We start from the raw sequence: 21,045 nt of genomic DNA, 5'->3' as shown, positions 1-21,045 counted from the left end.
GTTCTCTTTCACTCTCCCTCTCTCTTTTTCACTCTCTCTTTCTCGCTTTCTCTCTATCTCTCTTGCTCCCTCTCACTTTCTCTCTCTCATATATATTTCTATATAGTGGTGAAATCTCTTGGAGATGGGACTATTTAAGTAAACCTAGTGCTTTCAGAGAAAAAAATGTACATTTATGATAGCAAGAAACAAAAAAACATGTTCAGGAGATCAGTGAGCAAATGACCCAGATTCAACATCACAGCAACATCTAGTTTATACTGATATTAGATTCATGAAATCATTTAGCCAACTCTGGCTGTATCTCATTACTTGAGCCACAAACTTGTCCTGAGTGACAAAAACATTTCTAAAACAAATCTCCAGCCTTCTGTCCCACTTGCGTGTTATAGAAAAGTACCGTCCAGGGGCAGGCACCTGTGTCTGATTCCAAAATGTGTGTGCCAAATATTGCCAAGCTAAGATAATCTCATCTGCCTGCACACGATCCATATCCCTCCATTCCATGCATATCCAAGCCTCTTAAATGCCACTATCATATCTACCTTCACCACCATCCCTGGAACCACGTTTCAGACACCTACCACACTCTGTGTAAAGAAAACCATCCCCACAATGAATCTGCCTTCCATGGCAGGTGATGCACAGTACCGATATGACAGCTGGGACAATATGTCCTGTCTCATTATTTATAAGATGAAGGAGTCACGCCATTTTAGTACTCCTGTGAGTTATATAACTTGCAAGAAGCCAACTATCTAAGCTTCTGACATTTAGAAACATCTTATCCTCCTTATTTTGGCCCCTGCAATCTAAAGCCTTTCACTTCATGTTTTTAAATCCGAGTGGTTGACACCCTTATTACTCACACTGTTAGTTGTTGCCTGGTTTGGTATGGGTGCCTGGTTTGGTATGGGTGCCTGGTTTGGTATGGGTGCCTGGTTTGGTATGGGTGCCTGGTTTGGTATGGGTGCCTGGTTTGGTATGGGTGCCTGGTTTGGTATGGGTGCCTGGTTTGGTATGGGTGCCTGGTTTGGTATGGGTGCCTGGTTTGGTATGGGTGCCTGGTTTGGTATGGGTGCCTGGTTTGGTATGGGTGCCTGGTTTGGTATGGGTGCCTGGTTTGGTATGGGTGCCTGGTTTGGTATGGGTGCCTGGTTTGGTATGGGTGCCTGGTTTGGTATGGGTGCCTGGTTTGGTATGGGTGCCTGGTTTGGTATGGGTGCCTGGTTTGGTATGGGTGCCTGGTTTGGTATGGGTGCCTGGTTTGGTATGGGTGCCTGGTTTGGTATGGGTGCCTGGTTTGGTATGGGTGCCTGGTTTGGTATGGGTGCCTGGTTTGGTATGGGTGCCTGGTTTGGTATGGGTGCCTGGTTTGGTATGGGTGCCTGGTTTGGTATGGGTGCCTGGTTTGGTATGGGTGCCTGGTTTGGTATGGGTGCCTGGTTTGGTATGGGTGCCTGGTTTGGTATGGGTGCCTGGTTTGGTATGCTCTCACCTCTTGAGTTAGAAGTAGGGTTGCCAACTGTCCCGTATTAGCCAAGACACGTATTTTGGGTTAAATTGGTTTGTCCGGTAGGGACCGCCCTTGTTCCGTATTAGGCCCAAGGGGCGATGTAGGCCCGGGGGGCGCTGTAGGCCCGGACGCTGTAGGCCCAAGGGGCGCTGTAGGCCCGGACGCTGTAGGCCCAAGGGGCCCTGTAGGCCCGGACGCTGTAGGCCCAAGGGGCGCTGTAGGCCCAGGGGGCACTGTAGGCCCAGGGGGCGCTGTAGGCCCGGACGCTGTAGGCCCAAGGGGCGCTGTAGGCCCAGGGGGCACTGTAGGCCCAGGGGGCGCTGTAGGCCCAGGGGGCGCTGTAGGCCCGGACGCTGTAGGCCCAAGGGGCGCTGTAGGCCTGGGGGCGCTGTAGGCCCAGACGCTGTAGGCCCAGGGGGCGCTGTAGGCCCAGACGCTGTAGGCCCAAGGGGCGCTGTAGGCCCGGGGGCGCTGTAGGCCCAGGGGGCGCTGTAGGCCCGGACGCTGTAGGCCCAGGGGGCGCTGTAGGCCCAGGGGGCGCTGTAGGCCCAGGGGGCGCTGTAGGCCCGGACACTGTAGGTCCCGACAGTTTAGGACCCGACACTCTAGGTTTCCGACATTCTAGCTCCAGACAGTCTAGGTCTGGAGGCCTGGGCGCCGCCTAACAGAGGTTGTGCAGCAACTCGCCTCTCGGCCCGGCGACCGCCATTGGTGGAGCGGGAGCACATGGCCGCTGGCTGGGTGAGGTCATGTGGGGCACGGGGCGGTGACGTCACCTTGTCCCGTATTTGGGAGTGAGATAGTTGGCACCCCTAGTTAGAAGGTTCTGAGTTCAGGTCCCCCATCTGAGATTTGAGTGTGGAATTTTAAACTGCTGGGATAGGCGGTGCTGTGAGGTTAAGGGAGCTCTCTTTTGGATTAGACATTAAGGTTAAAGCCTGTCTGCCATTTCAGAGAGATATAACTAGGCATGTCTGAAGAAGGTTCTCGATTTTGTGTCTATCAACCCAGCACCTGCAGTTCCTTCCTACACATTAGCCACAGGGCTTTGTTTAGGCATTGAACAAAGAAAGTAGGAGGGTTCTCCCTGGTTTTCTGACTAATACTTATTCCTCAATTAATCCCTTTGCTGTACGTGGGAGTTTACAAACTACCACAAATCCCACATAACTACATTTAAAAAAGACACAACACAATTAACTGCTTGTGATTTCCCGAAGAGTACAACATAAATAAAGGTCTTTGTGAAACTTCTTCCAATCCCCCTGTCTTCTCCCTCCCACCTCATTCAATAACATTTTATTGAGTTTACAAAGTACAGAATTTAATGTTCACTAAATCTTTTCAAGGGTCAATCTGGTTTCCCTGGAGTAAGAGGAAAAGATGGCTACCAAGGACTGAAGGTATGTGTGCAATGTATTTAAGAATGAATAACACACAGCAATAATGCTTTGTTCTCCAAGCAGTTGCAAATCTGAAATAGCCCCACCGACAATTTGATGCTTATTGCTGAACCTGGTTAGTAACCTGCACCATCTCATGTTGCCATCAGTTGAGTGAAACTTGGAGTTCAGCAGTCGGGCAGCACCAGCTTAAAATATCTCTCTATATCCCCGTCATTATCTCTCATTTCCTTTTCTTCTGAAGAAGGGTCTCGACCCAAAACGTCACCTATTCCTTTTCTCCAGAGATGCTGAGTTAATCCATCTTTTTGTGTCCATCTTCGGTTTAAACCAGCATCTGCAGTTGCTTCCTACGCAGCTTAGAATTTGCCATTTCTTTGGTGTTAGTCCCCTGTTCTTTCCCGCTTCCTTGGCAACTTGTCTCAGTTGAAGATAGTCCATGTATGTGCAGTTGGAGAGTGTATGGCCCTCCACCCTTCAGTGATGTGGTCTAGCTGACTCCTGCACTTGGCCTGTGGGATGCTCTGTGCTCCAGGAATGAGAGCTCATTGCGTGCCGATCAGGGCAGTCACGGTGGCGCAGCGGTAGAGTTGCTGCCTTACAGCGAATGCAGCGCCGGAGACCCGGATTCCATCCCGACTACAGCTGCTGTCTGTACGGAGTTTGTACGTTCTCCCCGTGACCTGCGTGGGTTTTCTCCGAGATCTTCGGTTTCCTCCCACACTCCAAAGACGTACAGGTTTGAAGGTTAATTGGCTTGGTAAATGTAAACATTGTTCCTAGTGGGTGTAGGATAGTGTTAGTGTGCGGGGATCGCTGGTCGGCGCGGACCCGGTGGTCCGAAAGGGCCTGTTTCCGTGCTGCGTCTCCAAACTAAACTAAACCTATTCTACTCCCCTTCATCCACAGTGGCCCCAGCTCTGACCAGGTCATGAGCATTTCTTTGGCTCGTCATCAAATGTGTTCGATGTGGTGCACTGTTTTATTGCCCTGAATCAGAGCTTCTGGCCTTGGATGAATAGATAAGGGAGTGGGGTCAGTGGAAAATGCATCCCACCATCTGTACTTTGCTTTAAAATACATCTTGAAATCGATGTTATGAGGATATACCAGAAAAATCGAGGGATAAGAAAATCTTAAAAGCTTTCGAGTGTGCTGTTTGAGACAGAGAGCGTCCAGCACATGATGAATTGCACCGTACGGAATATAAAAACTGGTGAAAACTTGATTTGGAATTTTGGATCATGGGCAGGACTTGAGCATTTTGTGGAACAGCTATTGTGTACACTGCCTGATGAATCTCTGGGCTGGGGGGAGAGTGGAGATTTATTAAGGGTAGAATATACAGCCTGGATCTTGCCTTATGAGTTCTTAGGGAGAAAAGAGACAAGGAGGAATTTCTTTAGCCAGAGGGTGTTGAATCTGTGGAAATCATTGCAACAGACATTGGGTATTTTTAAAGCAGAGATTGATAGGTTGCTAAGCGTGTCAATGGTTGCAGAGAAAAGGCAGGAGAATCGAGTTGGGAGGGAAAAAGGGTTTGGCCACGATTGAAATGTGGAGTGGACTCAATGAGCTGAATGGTCTAATTCTGCTCCTATGTCTCGGTCTCATGGTCTTACTGATGAGCTGGTGATACTGGATTGTTCAAATTTCAAACTATCTGCAGTCTCACAAGTCTCATCACCTCACACTATGATATATTCACTTGATCAATGTGTTTTGCATATATTTCCTTCTCACGTGGAAGGTGGATATTTTGGGCTGTCACCAGCTCCCAGAATAATTCCATTCCCCCCCAAAATGTTTCCCTCTCCCCATATTCCCACTGCCACAGACGGCTGTGGAGGCCAAGTTCATGGATATTTTTAAGGCAGAGATAGATAATTTCTTGATTAGTACAGGTGTCAGGGGTTATGGGGAGAAGGCAGGAGAATGGGGTTAGGAGGGAGAGACTGGTCAGCCATGATTGAATGGTGGAGTAGACTTGATGGGCTGAATGGCCTAATTCTACTCCTATCACTTATGAACATGTATTCCTAACAATTGTCCCACACAATTGCTGGGGACAATAGTCAATTAACTATCCAACCAGCACATCTTTGGTATCTGGAAGGAATTTGGAGATCAGGAGAAAACCAACCTGTCAGAGGAGGATACATGCAAACTCCACACATCAAAGGTCACAATTGATTCGATGTGGCTGGAGGTAGCAGCTCTATTGACTGGGCCACTGTATCACTGTTCCAGAGGAACATGGACAAATGTTTCATCACATTACACTGTTCCAATGCATTACTCAATTTGTGGGTTAAAAACTAAGAAGTAACAGAATGGCGCATTATGTTTAGGTGTTCGCAGAATCTCAGAATCATCACAGCAGAAGAGGACCGTTCAGCCCATCCGCTTCTTCCTAGTTCTTGTACAGCAATCTCGTCAGCTCCATTATCCCATTCCTGCTCATTTTCCTCAAATTACTTTGCCTGAAGGCCCTTTGCAATTTAATTTTGAACATCCTGATTAACCCTGCTTGCACCACTATGTATAATGAGTTGCAGATCATTGAGAATCTGAGTAAGCTTTTCCCTATTAACGCACTTGTACCTTTTGCCCATCATTTTCATCCTATATCCATCAGTCTTAGTTTAGTTTAGGTTAGAGATGCAGTGCGGATAGAGGCCCTTCGGCCCACCGTCGATCCCCGCGCCGACCAGCGATCCCCGCGCATTAGCACAATCCTACACACACTCGGGACAATTTACAATGTTACCAAGCCAATTAGCCAACAAACATGAACGTCTTTGTAGAGTGGAAGGAAAGTGGAGCACCCGGAGAAAATCCAAGCAGGTCACGGGGAGAACGTGCAAACTCCACGCAGACAGCACCCGTAGTCGGGATTGAACCTGGGTCACCGGTGCTGCATTCGCTGTAAGGCAGCAACTCTACCACTACGCCACCGTGCCGCCCTTGAACGGTCCTGCTACTGTGAACCAGCTCTTTCTGTTTACTCTCAAAACCCAATTCTGATCTTGCTCTCATCTCCACTGTAGATGGACCGGACATGATCTGCGACAATCTGCAGTGTCAGCAATACTGAAAATGTGTATGTTTCATTCAGGGGCAAGACATGTGTATCTGTTGATGTTAATTATTTTCTATTTCCTAGGGTGATCAAGGGGAAACTGGCACACCGGGATCTACGACTTATACAGATCAAAGTGGCACTGTCTTTAAAGGTATCACCAAGCTAACTATTCATTTATGGATCTTCATCATTTAATAAGACTTTATTAACTGTGAATCAGTGGCGTTATTCCTACAATTTAAGGTTTCAAGGTCAAGGTCAATTAAGGTACAGTGAAATTTGAGTTACCAAACAGCCATACTAAGTGAAAAGCAACAAGACACACAGCCACATAAAAGTTACATAAACATCCGCCACAGTGGATTCCACATTCCTCACTGTGATGGAAGACAATAAAGTTCCATTCTCTTCCTCTTTGTTCTCCCGCGGTCGGGGCAGTCAAACCATCCACAGTCGGGGCGATCAGAGATTGAAGCCAGCGATTGAAGTCCCCACGTCGGGGCGGTTGAAACTCTCTCCGCGGCATGAAGCTCCCGAGTCGGCCTCTTCTTACCAGAGACCGCGGGCTTCACGATGTTAAAGTCCACAGGATCGAACCCACGCAGGTCACAGGGATAACGTACAAACTGGGACTGGGTTGTGCATTAGGTCAAGTCTGGCATGATTGGAAGCCACCTTGTCTCTATCTGAAGGTGTAGGTCCAAGTGCTTCAGATATTAGCCATAGTCATACAACACTGAAACAATCCCTTCAGCCCAACCTGTCCATACCGACCAAGATGCCCCATCTAAGCTTGCATACATTCGGCCCATTTTCCTCCAAATATTTTCTATCCATTTTCCTGTCCCATGTGTCTTTTAAATGTTGTTATGGTACATGCCTCAACCACCTCCTCTGCCAGCTCTGCCAGCCAGTTATGGTACATGCCTCAACCACCTCCTCTGCCAGCTCTGCCAGCCAGTTATGGTACATGCCTCAACCACCTCCTCTGCCAGCTCTGCCAGCCAGTTATGGTACATGCCTCAACCACCTCCTCTGCCAGCTCTGCCAGCCAGTTATGGTACATGCCTCAACCACCTCCTCTGCCAGCTCGTTCCGTATACCCACCACCCACTGTGTGGACCTACACACCTAGAAACATAGAAAATAGGTGCAGGAGGAGGCCATTTGGCCCTTCGAGCCAGCACCGCCATTCATTGTGATCATGGCTGATCATCCACAATCAGTAACCCGTGCCTGCCTACTCCCCATATCCCTTGATTCCACTAGCCCCTAAAGCTCTATCTAACTCTCTTTTAAATTCATCCAGTGAATTGGCCTCCACTGCCTTCTGTGGCAGAGAATTCCACAAATTCACAACTCTCTGGGTGAAAAAGTTCCTTCTCACCTCAGTTTTAAATGGACTCCCCTTTATTCTTAGACTGTGGCCCCTGGTTCTGGACTCCCCCAACATTGGGAACATTTTTCCTGAATCTAGCTTGTACAGTCCTTTTATAATTTTATATGTCTTTGGAGTGTGGGGGGAAACCGGAGCACCCGGAGAAAACCCATGGAGAAGTCACAAGGAGAACGTGCAAACTCCATACGGACAGCACGCACAGTCAGGATAAAACGCATGTCTCTGGCACTGCCAGGCAGCAATTCTACCGCTGCACTACCCTTTGTGCGGTTAGTCCACATGCACTTGCTCCATGGTAGAAATCTTTCTACCTAATCAGAATCGATCTAAATGTCATTGAGATATTTCAAAGTGAAGTTGCCTTACTTTAACCCCGTGTCTTGGAGCTGACATGATGGGCTTTGGGGAGTGTTGTAGAGCAGGGGGATCTAGGAGTGCAGCTACATCCTCCCTAACACAGGTAGATAGGGTGGTGAAAGAGGCTTTCAACACATTGGCCTTCATCAGTCAGAGTATTGAGTATAGAATTTGGGAGGTCATGTTACAATTCTCTAAAACAATGGTGAGGCATTTAGAGTATTGTGTTCAGTTTTGGTCACTGTGAGATAGGAAAGATGTTGGCAAGCTAGAAAGGGTGCAGATATTATTTCCAGGGATGTTGCCAGCACTCGAGGGCTTGAGCTGTAGGGAGAGGTTTAGGCTAGGGCTATTCCTTGGAGCGCTGGAGGATGTGGGGTGATCTTATAGATCATGTGAGGAATAAATCGGTAAATGCATCAAGTCTTTTGCTGAGAAAAGGGGAATTGAGATCCACAAGACATTGATTTAAGGTGAGGGGGAAAGATTTAATAGGAACTCGAAGGGTAATTTGTATACACAAAGGGTGGTGGGTATATCAAACAAGCTGCCAGAGGAGGTAGACACAAAAAGCTGGAGTAACTCAGCGGGCCAGGCAGCATCTCTGAAGAGAAGGAATGGGTGGCGTTTCGGGTTGAGACCTTTCTTCAGACTGGTTAGGGATAAGGGAAGCGAGAGATATAGACGGTGATGTGGAGAGATAAAGAACAATGAATGAAAGATGTGCAAAAAAGTGAGGATAATAAAGGAAGCAGGCCATTGTTAGCTGTTTGTGGGGTGAAAATGAGAAGCTGGTGTGACTTGGGTGGGGGAGGGATAGAGAGAGAGGGAATACTGGGGCTACCTGAAGTGAGAGAAATCAATATTCACACCACTGGGCTGTAAGCTGCCCAAGCGAAATATGAAATGCTGTTCCTCCAATTTGCGATTGGCCTCACTCTGACAATGGAGGAGACCGAGGACAGAAAGGTCAGTGTGGGAATGGGAAGGAGAATTAAAGTGTCCAGCAACCGGGAGATCAGGTTGGTTCAGGCGGGCTGAGCGAAGATGTTCCACGAAATGATCGTCCAGTCTGCGTTTGGTCTCACCGATGTATAAGAGTCCACATCTTGAACAACGGACACAGTAGATGAGGTTGGAGGAGGTGCAAGTGAACCTCTGTCTAACCTGAAAGGACTGTCGGGGTCCCTAGACAGAGTCGAGGGAGGAGGTATAGGACAGGTGTTGCATCTTCTGCAGTTGCAGGGGAAGGTACCTGGAGAGGGGGTGGTTTGGGTGGGAAGGGATGAGTTTACCAGGGAGTTGGGGAGGGAATGGTCTCTGCGGAAGGCGGAAAGGGGTGGAGATGGGGAAATGTGGCTAGTGGTGGGATCCCGTGGGAGGTGGCTGAAGTTTCGGAGGATTATGAGTTGTATGCGACGGCTGATGGGGTGGAAGGTGAGGACTAGGGGGACTCTGTCTCTGTGGTGACTAGGGGGAGGGGGAGCAAGGGCGGAGCTGCGGGGTACCGAGGAGAACACGAGTGAAGGCCTCATCTATGATGGGCGAGTGGTTCCCTAAAGAATGAGGACATCTCAGATGTTCTAGTGTGGAACACCTCATCTTGGGCGCAGATACGGCGTAGACAGAGGAATTGGGAGTAGGGGATCAAGTGGGATGCAGGGTGGGAAGAAGTGTAGTCGAGATAGTTGTGGGACTCTGTGGATTTGTAATAGATGTCAGTCAATAGTCTATTTCTTGTGATGGAGACAGTGAGATCAAGAAAGGGGAGGGAGGTGTCAGAGATGATCCAAGTAAATTTGAGTGCTAGATGAAAATTGGTGGTGAAGTTGATGAAATCCATGAGTTCTGCATGGGTGCAGGAGGCTGCATCGATGCAGTCACCAATATAACATAGATAGAGTTCGGGGTTGGGGCCAGTGTACGCTTGGAATAGGGATTGTTCGACGTACCCTACAAAGAGGCAGGCAACGCTGGGGCCCATGCGAGTGCCCATAGCTACGCCTTGGACTTGGAGGAAGTGGGAGGAGTCGAAGAAGAAACATAGACAATAGGTGCAGGAGGAGGCCATTCGGCCCTTCGAGCCTGTACGCACCACCATTCATTGCGATCATGGCTGATCATCCACAATCAGTAACCTGTGCCTGCCTTCTCCCCATATCCCTTGATTCCACTAGCCCCTAGAGCTCTATCTAACTCTCTTTTAAATTCATCCAGTGAATTGGCCTCCACTGTCCTCTGTGGCAGAGAATTCCACAAATTTACAACTCTCTGGGTGAAAACGTTTCTTCTCAGCTCAGTTTTAAATGGCCTCCCCTTTATTCGAAGACTGTGGCCCCTGGTTCTGGACTCCCCCAACATTGGGGAAAAAATTCCTGCATCTAGCTTGTCCAGTCCTTTTATAATTTTATACGTCTCTATAAGATCCCCTCTCATCCTTCTAAATTCCAGTGAATACAAGCCCAGTCTTTCCAATCTTTCCTCATATGACAGTCCCACCATTCCGGGAATTAACCTCATGAACCTACGCTGCACTGCCTCAATAGCAAGGATGTCCTTCCTCAAATTAGTTGTTGAGGGTGAGGCCCAGCTCCGCAAGGCGGAGTAGAGTGTTAGTAGTGGGAAATTGGATGGTTCTGTCAGAGGAGGTAGTTAGGGCAAGTATTATCATAATGTTTTGAAGACATTGGGACAGGATTTGGGGATGGGGCCAGTGTACGCTTGGAACAGGGATTGTTCGACGTACTCTACAAAGAGGCAGGCATAGCTGGGGCCCATGCGGGTGCCCATAGCTACGCCTTGGACTTGGAGGAAGTGGGAGCAGTCAAAGGAGAAACATAGAAAATACATGAAAAGGATTTGTTTAGAGGGTTACGGGACATTTGCGGGCAGGTGAGACTAGTGTAGATGGGGCATGTTGTCAGCGTGGGCAGGTGAGACTAGTGTAGATGGGGGATGTTGTCAGCGTGGGCAGGTGAGACTAGTGTAGATGGGGCATGTTGTCAGTGCGGGCAGGTGAGACTAGTGTAGATGGGGCATGTTGTCAGCGTGGGCAGGTTGGGCCAAAGGGCCCGTTTCCACACTGTACCTGTCTATGACATGAGGAGATGAGTCCTGACCTTCTGTTTTCCTTTCGCAGGTCCTCCTGGAGATCCAGGCAAGCTAGGAATCCCAGGCACTCCCGGATCCCGAGGATTCCAAGGTCCATCTGGATTACCTGGATTACCAGGATCTCCCTCACGATTTCCAGGTACATTTTGCACTTTAGGAGCTTTCCGATTAATATTTCTAACCTTCAGGGTTAGGGATAGTCAGTAATCACGCACAAAATAAATAAGTAAACCAGAGAGAGAAATATTGTCTATGTTTCAGGTTTGTGATATATGAAGTAGAATGAAGCTGAAGAGGTGTTTGTTACTGCTCATGATTCAATCTGCATTGAATTGAATTGAATAAGTTTATTGGCCAAGTATGTACACATACAAGGAATGTGCCTTGGTGCTCCGCTCGCAAGTAACAACACGACATACAGTAAACAATTAAGAATAAAGCATAAAACATTAAAACATTAAGAATAAAACATGATAGTTTAACATGTGAATGAAATAAAATATCAGAGCAAAAGGGGGCTACAGTCTCGTGACTGATTCTGTGCGTTGTCTCCTTTACCCTAATGTCCCCATTTCCATTGTTAATGGCCAGAATTCTATTGCTCTCAGCCTTCAATGACCTCCATGACTGCACATCTATAGCTCACTAAGATAAAGAGTTTCGAAGGTCGCAGCTCTTCGAGTGAAGAAAATTCTCCCCCTTTTTACAAGGCCATTCCCTATAATTCGAATAAATGTAATAAGGACTGTAGATGTTGGTTCATACCAAAGATAGCCATAAAATGCTGGACTAACTCGACAGATCAGGCAGCATTTTTGGTGAGAATGGATCTGGTGACGTTTTTGCATTGCGACCCTCCTGTGTAGAACATAGACAATAGGTGCAGGAGGAGGCCATTCGTCCCCTCGAGCCAGCACCGCCATTCATTGTGATCATGGCTGATCATTCACAATCAGTAACCCGTGCCTGCCTTCTCCCCATATCCCTTGATTCCACTAGCCTCTAGAGCTCTATCTAACTCTCTTTTAAATTCATCCAGTGAATTGGCCTCCACTGACTTCTGTGGCAGAGAATTCCACAGATTTCACAACTGAAAATTTTTCTCCTCATCTCAGTTTTAAATGGCCTCCCCTTTATTCTGGTTCTGGACTCCCCCAACATTGGGAACTTTTTTCCTGCATCTAGCTTGTCCAGTCCTTTTTGTAATTTTATATGTCTCTATAAGATCCCCTCTCATCCTTCTAAATTTCAATGAATACAAGCCAAGTCTTTCCAATCTTTCCTCACATGACAGTCCCACCATCCTGGGTATTAACATCATGAACCTACCTCAACACTGCCTCAATAGCAAGGATATCCTTCCTCAAATTAAGAGACCAAAACAGCACAGAATACTCCAGATGTGGTCTCACCAGGGCCTTGTATAACTGCAGAACCTCTTTCTCCTATACTCAAATCCTCTCGTTATGAAACAATCAGTCTTCACACTGATTGTTTTGGAGGGTGGGGGGAAAAAAAGGACAAATCGGGATAGGAGGGGAGGGAGGCATTTGTAGTTATCCTAAAAGTAGAGAATTCAATATTCATACTCCCAAATTTGTTCAGTGACCGTTTCACTAACCAAAATGTAGACTCGGTGACCGTTGTTGCTGAACCTGTACATTAGTGAGACAAGTTAGTCGGTGACACTTACCCTCGGTCCAACAAGACCTACTGGATCTTTCCAGTTGTGAACCACTCTCCTTCCCAGACCCATACTGACCGTTCTGTCCTGGGCCTCCTCCATTGCCAGAGTAAAAACGCACATAAACTGGAGGAACGGCACCTCATATTTCACTTGGGTAGCTTACAATCTTCTATTTTGTACAAACACCTGCCTTCCCCCTCACCTCCCCTCCCCCCTTCCCTCCCCTCCCACTTCCTCTCCTTCCTTCTTCCTCCATTAAATCCTCGCTAACCTGCTATACAGTTTGCAACTCTTGGGTTCACATCATCTCTAACCAACTATTAGTCTATCAGGGAACCTCCTTTTTCGCAGATCATCCATTGTAATTCCTGGGTTTTTTCTAGCTTCCAGTAACACCCCCCCCCACCACCCCCCCCCCCCCCCCCGCACCCCCCACACCCCAATCAGTCTGAAGAAGGGTCCCAACCCAAAACGTGACCTATCCAATTTCTCGATAGAAGCTGCCTGAGTTACTCCAGCATTTTTTGTCTATGGAAATTCTCCATCGCTCCATACTTTCTGGAGCTTCATACTTTCTTGTGCATTTACTCAGAGGAATCAAGAGATTGGGGATTTCCCAATATCTCTGTCCTTGACTCGTTTATAGTGGTGAGGTGCATTCTGATTCCATTCCAATGCAGGAATTAGACCTGCTGCTAAGGAACTCTTGCAATATATGTAGCTGTGCATCATATTACATTCAGTGGAATGTTAATGTTATCCAGTGCCTCCAGAACATTTTAATCATCCATATCATCAATATATGCTTAATACATGTGAAATATGCTTTTAAATCTTGAGCTCAGTTTTATTTTGCATTAAGTTATGAATAAATACCAATAGTGTGGTCCAACATTGTTTTCTGCTGCATAGGCTTAATGAAAAGCACGTTTATTCGACTTGCTTCTGAAACAATGTTCCATCGTACAGTTTATGTGGACAATTGAGGCCAAATATCTACACCATTACTTTGTATCTATCTTCGTGAAAGGCCTGGATAGAGTGGATGAGGAGAGGATGTTTCAGTTAGTGGGAGAGTTTAGGACCAGAGGTCACAGTCTCAGAGTTAAAGGACATGTTTTTTTTCGGAAGATGAGGAGGAATTTCTTTAGTCAGAGGGCGGTGAGTCTGTGGAATTCATTACCACAGAAGGCTGTGGAGGCCAAGTCAATGGATCTTTTTAAGGCAGTGGTAGATAGATTCTTGATTAGTACGGGTGTCAGGGGTTACGGAGAGAAGGCAGGAGAATGGGGTTGGGAGGGAGAGATAGATCAGCCATGATTGAATGGGGGAGTAGACTTGATGGGCCGAGTGGCCTAATTCTTCTCCTATCAGGTGTCAGTATACAGGGAATGTTCAACCACCTTGTCATGCAGTAACACTGATGACGTATTGTGCAGACAGACATGCCAGCAGTTGGTGTGCGTTGTGTGGGGAGGTCGTTGCCATCTTGCCACCTGCCAGTTAACATTCGGTTTTGTTTTTCCCTTTGGTTAGGGTCAAAGGGTCTTGCAGGATTCCCAGGCATTGCCGGTCCTAAAGGAGAAAGTGGAGCACCCGGAAGGATGTCATATCAGTCGCTGGGACCTCCAGGCCCACCTGGTCTACAAGGCCCACCTGGACCACCGGGGCCACCTGGAATAACAGGTAACCACCTGCTGAAAGTTGCCATCACTCTCTGTGCAATTATTGGTGGCCAAAACCCACTTGGAATTTAGGCAACTTTGAAAGACAGACTATTGAATCGAACAATCGATTATATTTTGGAATCATTTCATGGCATCTGATGCTCAGGTCTGCAGTTCCATCCCATTTGTTGTATCCAGCAAGATGCTTCTCGGCTGATTGAAGAAGTTCCTGAGGGAATTATCATGGGCAGTTCTCATGCAGCAAGGTGATTCCCAGGCATTGCCGGTCCTAAAGGAGAAAGTGGAGTGCCCGGAAGGATGTCATTTCAATCGCTGGGACTTCCAGGCCCACCTGATCTACAAGGTCAACCGAGAAAGTCATCGAGTGTTACAGTGTGGAAACAGGCCCTTAGGCTCAACCTGCCCACACCGGCCAACATGCCCCATCTACACTAGTCACAGAGTGTTACAGTGTGGAAACAGGCCCTTAGGCTCAACCTGCCCATACCGGCCAACATGTCCCAGCTACACTAGTCCCACCTGCCCACACCGGTCAACATGTCCCAGCTACACTAGTCCCACCTGCCCACACCGGCCAACATGCCCCATCTACACTAGTCCCACCTGCCCACACCGGCCAACATGCCCCTTCTACACTAGTCCCACCTGCCCACACCGGCCAACATGTCCCAGCTACACTAGTCCCACCTGCCCACACCAGCCAACTTGTCCCAGCTACACTAGTCACAGAGTGTTACAGGGTGGAAACAAGCCCTTAGGCTCAACCTGCCCACACCGGCCAACATGTCCCAGCTATACTAGTCCCACACCGACCAACATGCCCCATCTACACTAGTCCCACCTGCCCACACCGACCAACATGCCCCATCTACACTAGTCCCACCTGCCCACACCGGCCAACATGCCCCATCTACACTAGTCACAGAGTGTTACAGTGTGGAAACAGGCCCTTAGGCTCAACCTGCCCACACCGGCCAACATGTCCCATCTACACTAGTCCCACCTGCTCACACCGGCCAACATGCCCCATCTACACTAGTCCCACCTGCCCACACCGACCAACATGCCCCATCTACACTAGTCACAGAGTGTTACAGTGTGGAAACAGGCCCTTAGGCTCAACCTGCCCACACCGACCAACATGTCCCATCTACACTAGTCACAGAGTGTTACAGTGTGGAAACAGGCCCTTAGGCTCAACCTGCCCACACCGGCCAACATGTCCCATCTACACTAGTCCCACTTGCCCACACCAACCAACATGTCCCATCTACACTAGTCCCACCTGCCCACACCGGCCAACATGCCCCATCTACACTAGTCCCACCCGCCCACACCGGCCAACATGTCCCATCTACACTAGTCCCACCTGCCCACACCGACAAACATGTCCCAGCTACACTAGTCCCACCTGCCCACACCGACCAACATGCCCCATCTACACTAGTCCCACCTGCCCACACCGACCAACATGCCCCATCTACACTAGTCCCACCTGCCCACACCGACCAACATGTCCCATCTACACTAGTCCCACCTGCCCACACCAACCAACATGTCCCATCTACACTAGTCCCACCTGCCCACACCGGCCAACATGCCCCATCTACACTAGTCCCACCTGCCCACACCGGCCAACATGCCCCATCTACACTAGTCCCACCCGCCCACACTGACCAACATGTCCCATCTACACTAGTCCCACCTGCCCACACCGGCCAACCTGCCCCATCTACACTAGTCCCACACCGACCAACATGCCCCATCTACACTAGTCCCACCTGCCCACACCGGCCAACATGCCCCATCTACACTAGTCCCACCTGCCCACACCGGCCAACATGCCCCATCTACACTAGTCCCACCCGCCCACACTGACCAACATGTCCCATCTACACTAGTCCCACCTGCCCACACCGGCCAACCTGCCCCATCTACACTAGTCCCACACCGACCAACATGCCCCATCTACACTAGTCCCACCTGCCCACACCGGCCAACATGTCCCAGCTACACTAGTCCCACCTGCCCACACCGGCCAACATGTCCCAGCTACACTAGTCCCACCTGCCCACACCGGCCAACCTGCCCCATCTACACTAGTCCCACACCGACCAACATGCCCCATCTACACTAGTCCCACCTGCCCACACCGGCCAACATGCCCCATCTACACTAGTCCCACCTGCCCACACCGGCCAACATGCCCCATCTACACTAGTCCCACCCGCCCACACTGACCAACATGTCCCATCTACACTAGTCCCACCTGCCCACACCGGCCAACCTGCCCCATCTACACTAGTCCCACACCGACCAACATGCCCCATCTACACTAGTCCCACCTGCTCACACCGGCCAACATGTCCCAGCTACACTAGTCCCACCTGCCCACACCGGCCAACATGTCCCAGCTACACTAGTCCCACCTGCCCACACCGGCCAACATGTCCCAGCTACACTAGTCCCACCTGCCCACACTGGCCAACATGTCCCACCTACACTAGTCCCACCTGCCCACACCGGCCAACATGTCCCAGCTACACTAGTCCCACCTGCCCACACCGGCCAACATGTCCCAGCTACACTAGTCCCACCTGCCCACACCGGCCAACATGCCCCATCTACACTAGTCCCACCTGCCCACACCGGCCAACATGTCCCAGCTACACTAGTCCCACCCGCCCACACCGGCCAACCTGCCCCATCTACACTAGTCCCACACCGACCAACATGCCCCATCTACACTAGTCCCACCTGCCCACACCGGCCAACATGCCCCATCTACACTAGTCCCACCTGCCCACACCGGCCAACATGCCCCATCTACACTAGTCCCACCCGCCCACACTGACCAACATGTCCCATCTACACTAATCCCACCTGCCCACACCGGCCAACCTGCCCCATCTACACTAGTCCCACACCGACCAACATGCCCCATCTACACTAGTCCCACCTGCTCACACCGGCCAACATGTCCCAGCTACACTAGTCCCACCTGCCCACACCGGCCAACATGTCCCAGCTACACTAGTCCCACCTGCCCACACCGGCCAACATGTCCCAGCTACACTAGTCCCACCTGCCCACACCGGCCAACATGTCCCACCTACACTAGTCCCACCTGCCCACACCGGCCAACATGTCCCAGCTACACTAGTCCCACCTGCCCACACCGGCCAACATGTCCCAGCTACACTAGTCCCACCTGCCCACACCGGCCAACATGCCCCATCTACACTAGTCCCACCTGCCCACACCGGCCAACATGTCCCAGCTACACTAGTCCCACCCGCCCACACCGGCCAACATGCCCCATCTACACTAGTCCCACCTGCCCACACCGGCCAACATGTCCCAGCTACACTAGTCCCACCCGCCCACACCGGCCAACATGTCCCAGCTACACTAGTCCCACCTGCCCGCATTTGGCCCATATTCCCTACCCAATACAAACCTATCCATTGGCCCATACAAACCTATCCATGTACCTGTCTAACTGTTTCTTAAACGTTGGAATCGTCCTTGCCTCAACTACCTCCACTGGCTGCACATTCCATACACACACCGCCCTTTGTGTGAAAAGGTTACTCCTCAGATTCCTATTGAATCTTTTCCTCTGGCTGAACCAAGCATTGGCAAATTCCCTCCTCAAACTGTGCCAACTGAGAAGCCTAGATGAGAACTAGGTCCACTGTGCCGGATGTCACCGACTAGGAGGGGATGGAGGGATGAAGGTTTAATCTTCAGGTGCTGTTGGCATTGCATCCAACTTGCTTTTTGGGTTCAGCAGCTCCTTGGTGTTGCGATTTTGGGAAATAATGTGTGTTACCCTGAAACCTTTGTGCATTATTCTGGTATCTGGAGTATTTAATGTGCTGGGTGGTCTTGTAGTGTGCAAGCAAACCACCAGACACAATATGCTGGAGTAACTTTGCGGGACAGGCAGCATCTCTGGATAGAAGGAACGGGTGATGTTTCGGGTTGAAACCCTTCTTCACACCCGTCTGAAGAAGGGTCTCGACCTGAAATGTCACCCACCCCTTCTATCCAGAGATGCTGCCTGTCCCGCTGAGTTACTCCAGCATTTTGTGTCTTATCTTTTGGTGTAATCCAGCAATATGCAGTTCCTTCCTCCACATTTTGTGCAATTAGAGAGGTTCTCTTGGCATTACCAAAGGCAGGAGGAAACTTAATGGGCGGTCACGGTGGCGCAGCGGTAGAATTGTTGCCTTACAGCGAATGCAGTACTGGAGATCCGGGTTCGATCCTGACTACGGGTGCTGTCTGTATGGAGTTTGTACGTTCTCCCCGTGACCTGCGTGGGTTTTCTCCGAGATCTTCGGTTTCCTCCCACACTCCAAAGACGTACAGGTTTGTAGGTTAATTGGCTTGGTAAATTTAACAATTGTCCCTAGTGGGTGTAGGATAGTGTTAATGTGCGGGGATCGCCGGTCGGCACGGACCCGGTGGGCCGAAGGGCCTGTTTCCACTCTGTATCTCTAAACTAAACTAGCAGAACCACTAGGGTTGCCAACTGTCCTGTATTAGCCGGGACATCCCGAATTTTGGGCTAAATTGGTTTGTTTCGTACGTGACCGCCCTTGCCCCGTATTAGTAGGGTTGCCATCTTCCTCACTCCCAAAGAAGGGACAAAGGGTGACGTCAACTTTGTCATTGGTGGAGCGAGAGCACGTGGCCGCTGGCTGGGTGAGGTCACGTGGAGAGTGGGGCGGTGACGTCACCTTGTCCTGTACTTGGGAGTGAGGAAGTTGGCAACTCTAAGAGCCACACTGCTTGGAACCACGTATTGTCATCAAGGCCTTGTATAATATCAAACATAAACATGAAAGATGCCATTGATCAGGGATAGGAGGCCGTGATCAGGTTCTTTGTGTCATGCAAGAACGCTGTGTTATTGGGCAGGTGAGTTGACCTAGAAATTGGCATGCATCATTCTCATAAGAGTGCTGGAGTCGATGCAGGGGGGCACCATTGATTGCTTGGCCTACTTTAAAAGACAGACATTAGTTTAGCTTTAGTTTAGAGATACAGCGCAGAGACAGGCCCTTCAGCCCACCGAGTCCACGCTGGCCAACGATCCCCGCACACTAACACTATCCTACACACACCAGGGACAATTTACATTTACCCCAACTTCAGCCCAACGATCCCCGCACACTAACACTATCCTACACACACTAGGGACAATTTACATTTACCCCAAACCAATTAACTACACATGCGTCACCATGCCTCCCTGCCTCCCTTCCTCTAGCACTGCTGCACATGTTACTTCACGCACCAAGAAAACTATGGCAACTAGATCTAATTAGTCAGTAATGAAAGATGATCAGTAATTGGTGGTATAATTGGTGCCTGAAGGACTAACCAGTATTTGATAGACTAGTTGGGTTGGGTGGGGGTAAGAATGGTTGTGACCGGCCTGTATAGAAGGATTAGGCTGGGTGAACGGTGGTGATAGTTGTTCAAAGCTGGTGTGATGGGGAGTGTGGAGGAATCAGGGTAGTAGGAGGTGGGAGAGTTCAGGGTGTGAGCTAGTGGTTTGGGATGGCGGTGGCCAATCGTACAAGAGGAGGTGAGCAGAGACATGGGGTGAAAGGGGATCCTTCTGAACCAGTGTTATTTAATTCTTGGAGTGCTCATGGGGATAATGTGCACTAATTTCCTGGGCAAAACTCCCAAAGGATTTGATGTGGAAATAGTGTCTGGTACACAAGAGTAATATGTCATTATAAATGCTGAGTGGTATTTACAGATTTTGTATAATTTGAACTGGAATTGTTTGGAATCACATACCATTCTGGGGGGAAAAACACAATTTTAAGCTGCGTAACGCCAACAGAAATGTTCTGTGCTCCATAAATCAGGACCATTGTGCGCGACTGTGTTATGTGAAAGGGAAGGCTTTGAGCTTTTCTTTTATTGGGTGAATGCCTGAGAGAACCCTTTACTTGCACTGCTTTGTGCATGGAGAGAACAGATGGGAAGTGGACACAGTTGTTGTGGTCTTCCAGCCCACTGCTGCAAGTCCTGTGCTGAACTTAGGGGGGGCCAACTTCCTCACTCCCAAATAAGGGACAAGGTGACGTCACCGCCCCGCGCCCCACATGACCTCACCCAGCCAGCGGCCACGTGCTCCCGCTCCACCAATGGTGGCTGCCCGGGCCGGGAGGCGGGTTGCGACGCAACCTCCTTCAGGCAGCGCCCGGGGCCTCTGGGCCTGCAGCGGCCCCCAGGTCTACACTGTCCGGACCTACACTGTCTGGATCTACACTATCCGGACCTACAGCGTCCTGACCTACACTGTCCGGACCTACAGCGCCCGGGCCTACAGCATCTGGACGTACAGCGTCCAGGCCTACAGCATCCGGGCCTATGGTGTCCGGGCCTACAGCGACCCCCGGGCCTAATACAGGACAAGGGCAGTCCCGTATGGGACAAACCAATTTAGCCCAAAATATGGGATGTCCCAGCTAATATGGGGACAATTGGCAACCCTAGCTGAACTACATGCTTGATCTGTCAGTAGACAAATAGTCTTGTCCTACATACAAAAGCTGTGGGATTTTAACTGCCATTATTTAATACCATTGTATCATACCAATCTTTTTTGTGAGGGAATCTAATCAGGGCAGGCTCTACACAGTGAATGACAGGGCTCTGGAAGTTGTTGTAGTGCAGAGGGATCCATTGTCGTTACATGAAATTGCCTTCTTTTTTTGTTATTTTTGGTAAGTATTAAAAGTTTGTGTTAATGTTCTCTGGTTTGTTT

At 49.5% G+C, this 21,045-nt stretch overlaps 1 protein-coding gene across 4 annotated transcripts in view; it reads left to right on the top strand.

Moving 5' to 3' along the window:
• The window catches only part of col4a6 (collagen, type IV, alpha 6), a 409,834-nt gene that overhangs the window by 276,329 nt on the left and 112,460 nt on the right, over positions 1–21,045 (top strand). For all 4 annotated transcript variants that reach the window (XM_078412091.1, XM_078412093.1, XM_078412090.1 and 1 more), the window contains exons 17-20: positions 2,866–2,919; positions 6,086–6,155; positions 10,900–11,010; positions 14,095–14,244. In XM_078412091.1, coding sequence (XP_078268217.1) covers positions 2,866–2,919; positions 6,086–6,155; positions 10,900–11,010; positions 14,095–14,244 — 385 coding nt within the window. The remainder of the gene's footprint in view (positions 1–2,865; positions 2,920–6,085; positions 6,156–10,899; positions 11,011–14,094; positions 14,245–21,045) is intronic.

Source organism: Rhinoraja longicauda, chromosome 15 (assembly GCF_053455715.1).
Source record: "Rhinoraja longicauda isolate Sanriku21f chromosome 15, sRhiLon1.1, whole genome shotgun sequence".
Classification (NCBI taxonomy): domain Eukaryota; kingdom Metazoa; phylum Chordata; class Chondrichthyes; order Rajiformes; family Arhynchobatidae; genus Rhinoraja; species Rhinoraja longicauda.
This window is presented reverse-complemented; position numbering and strand designations above follow the sequence as displayed.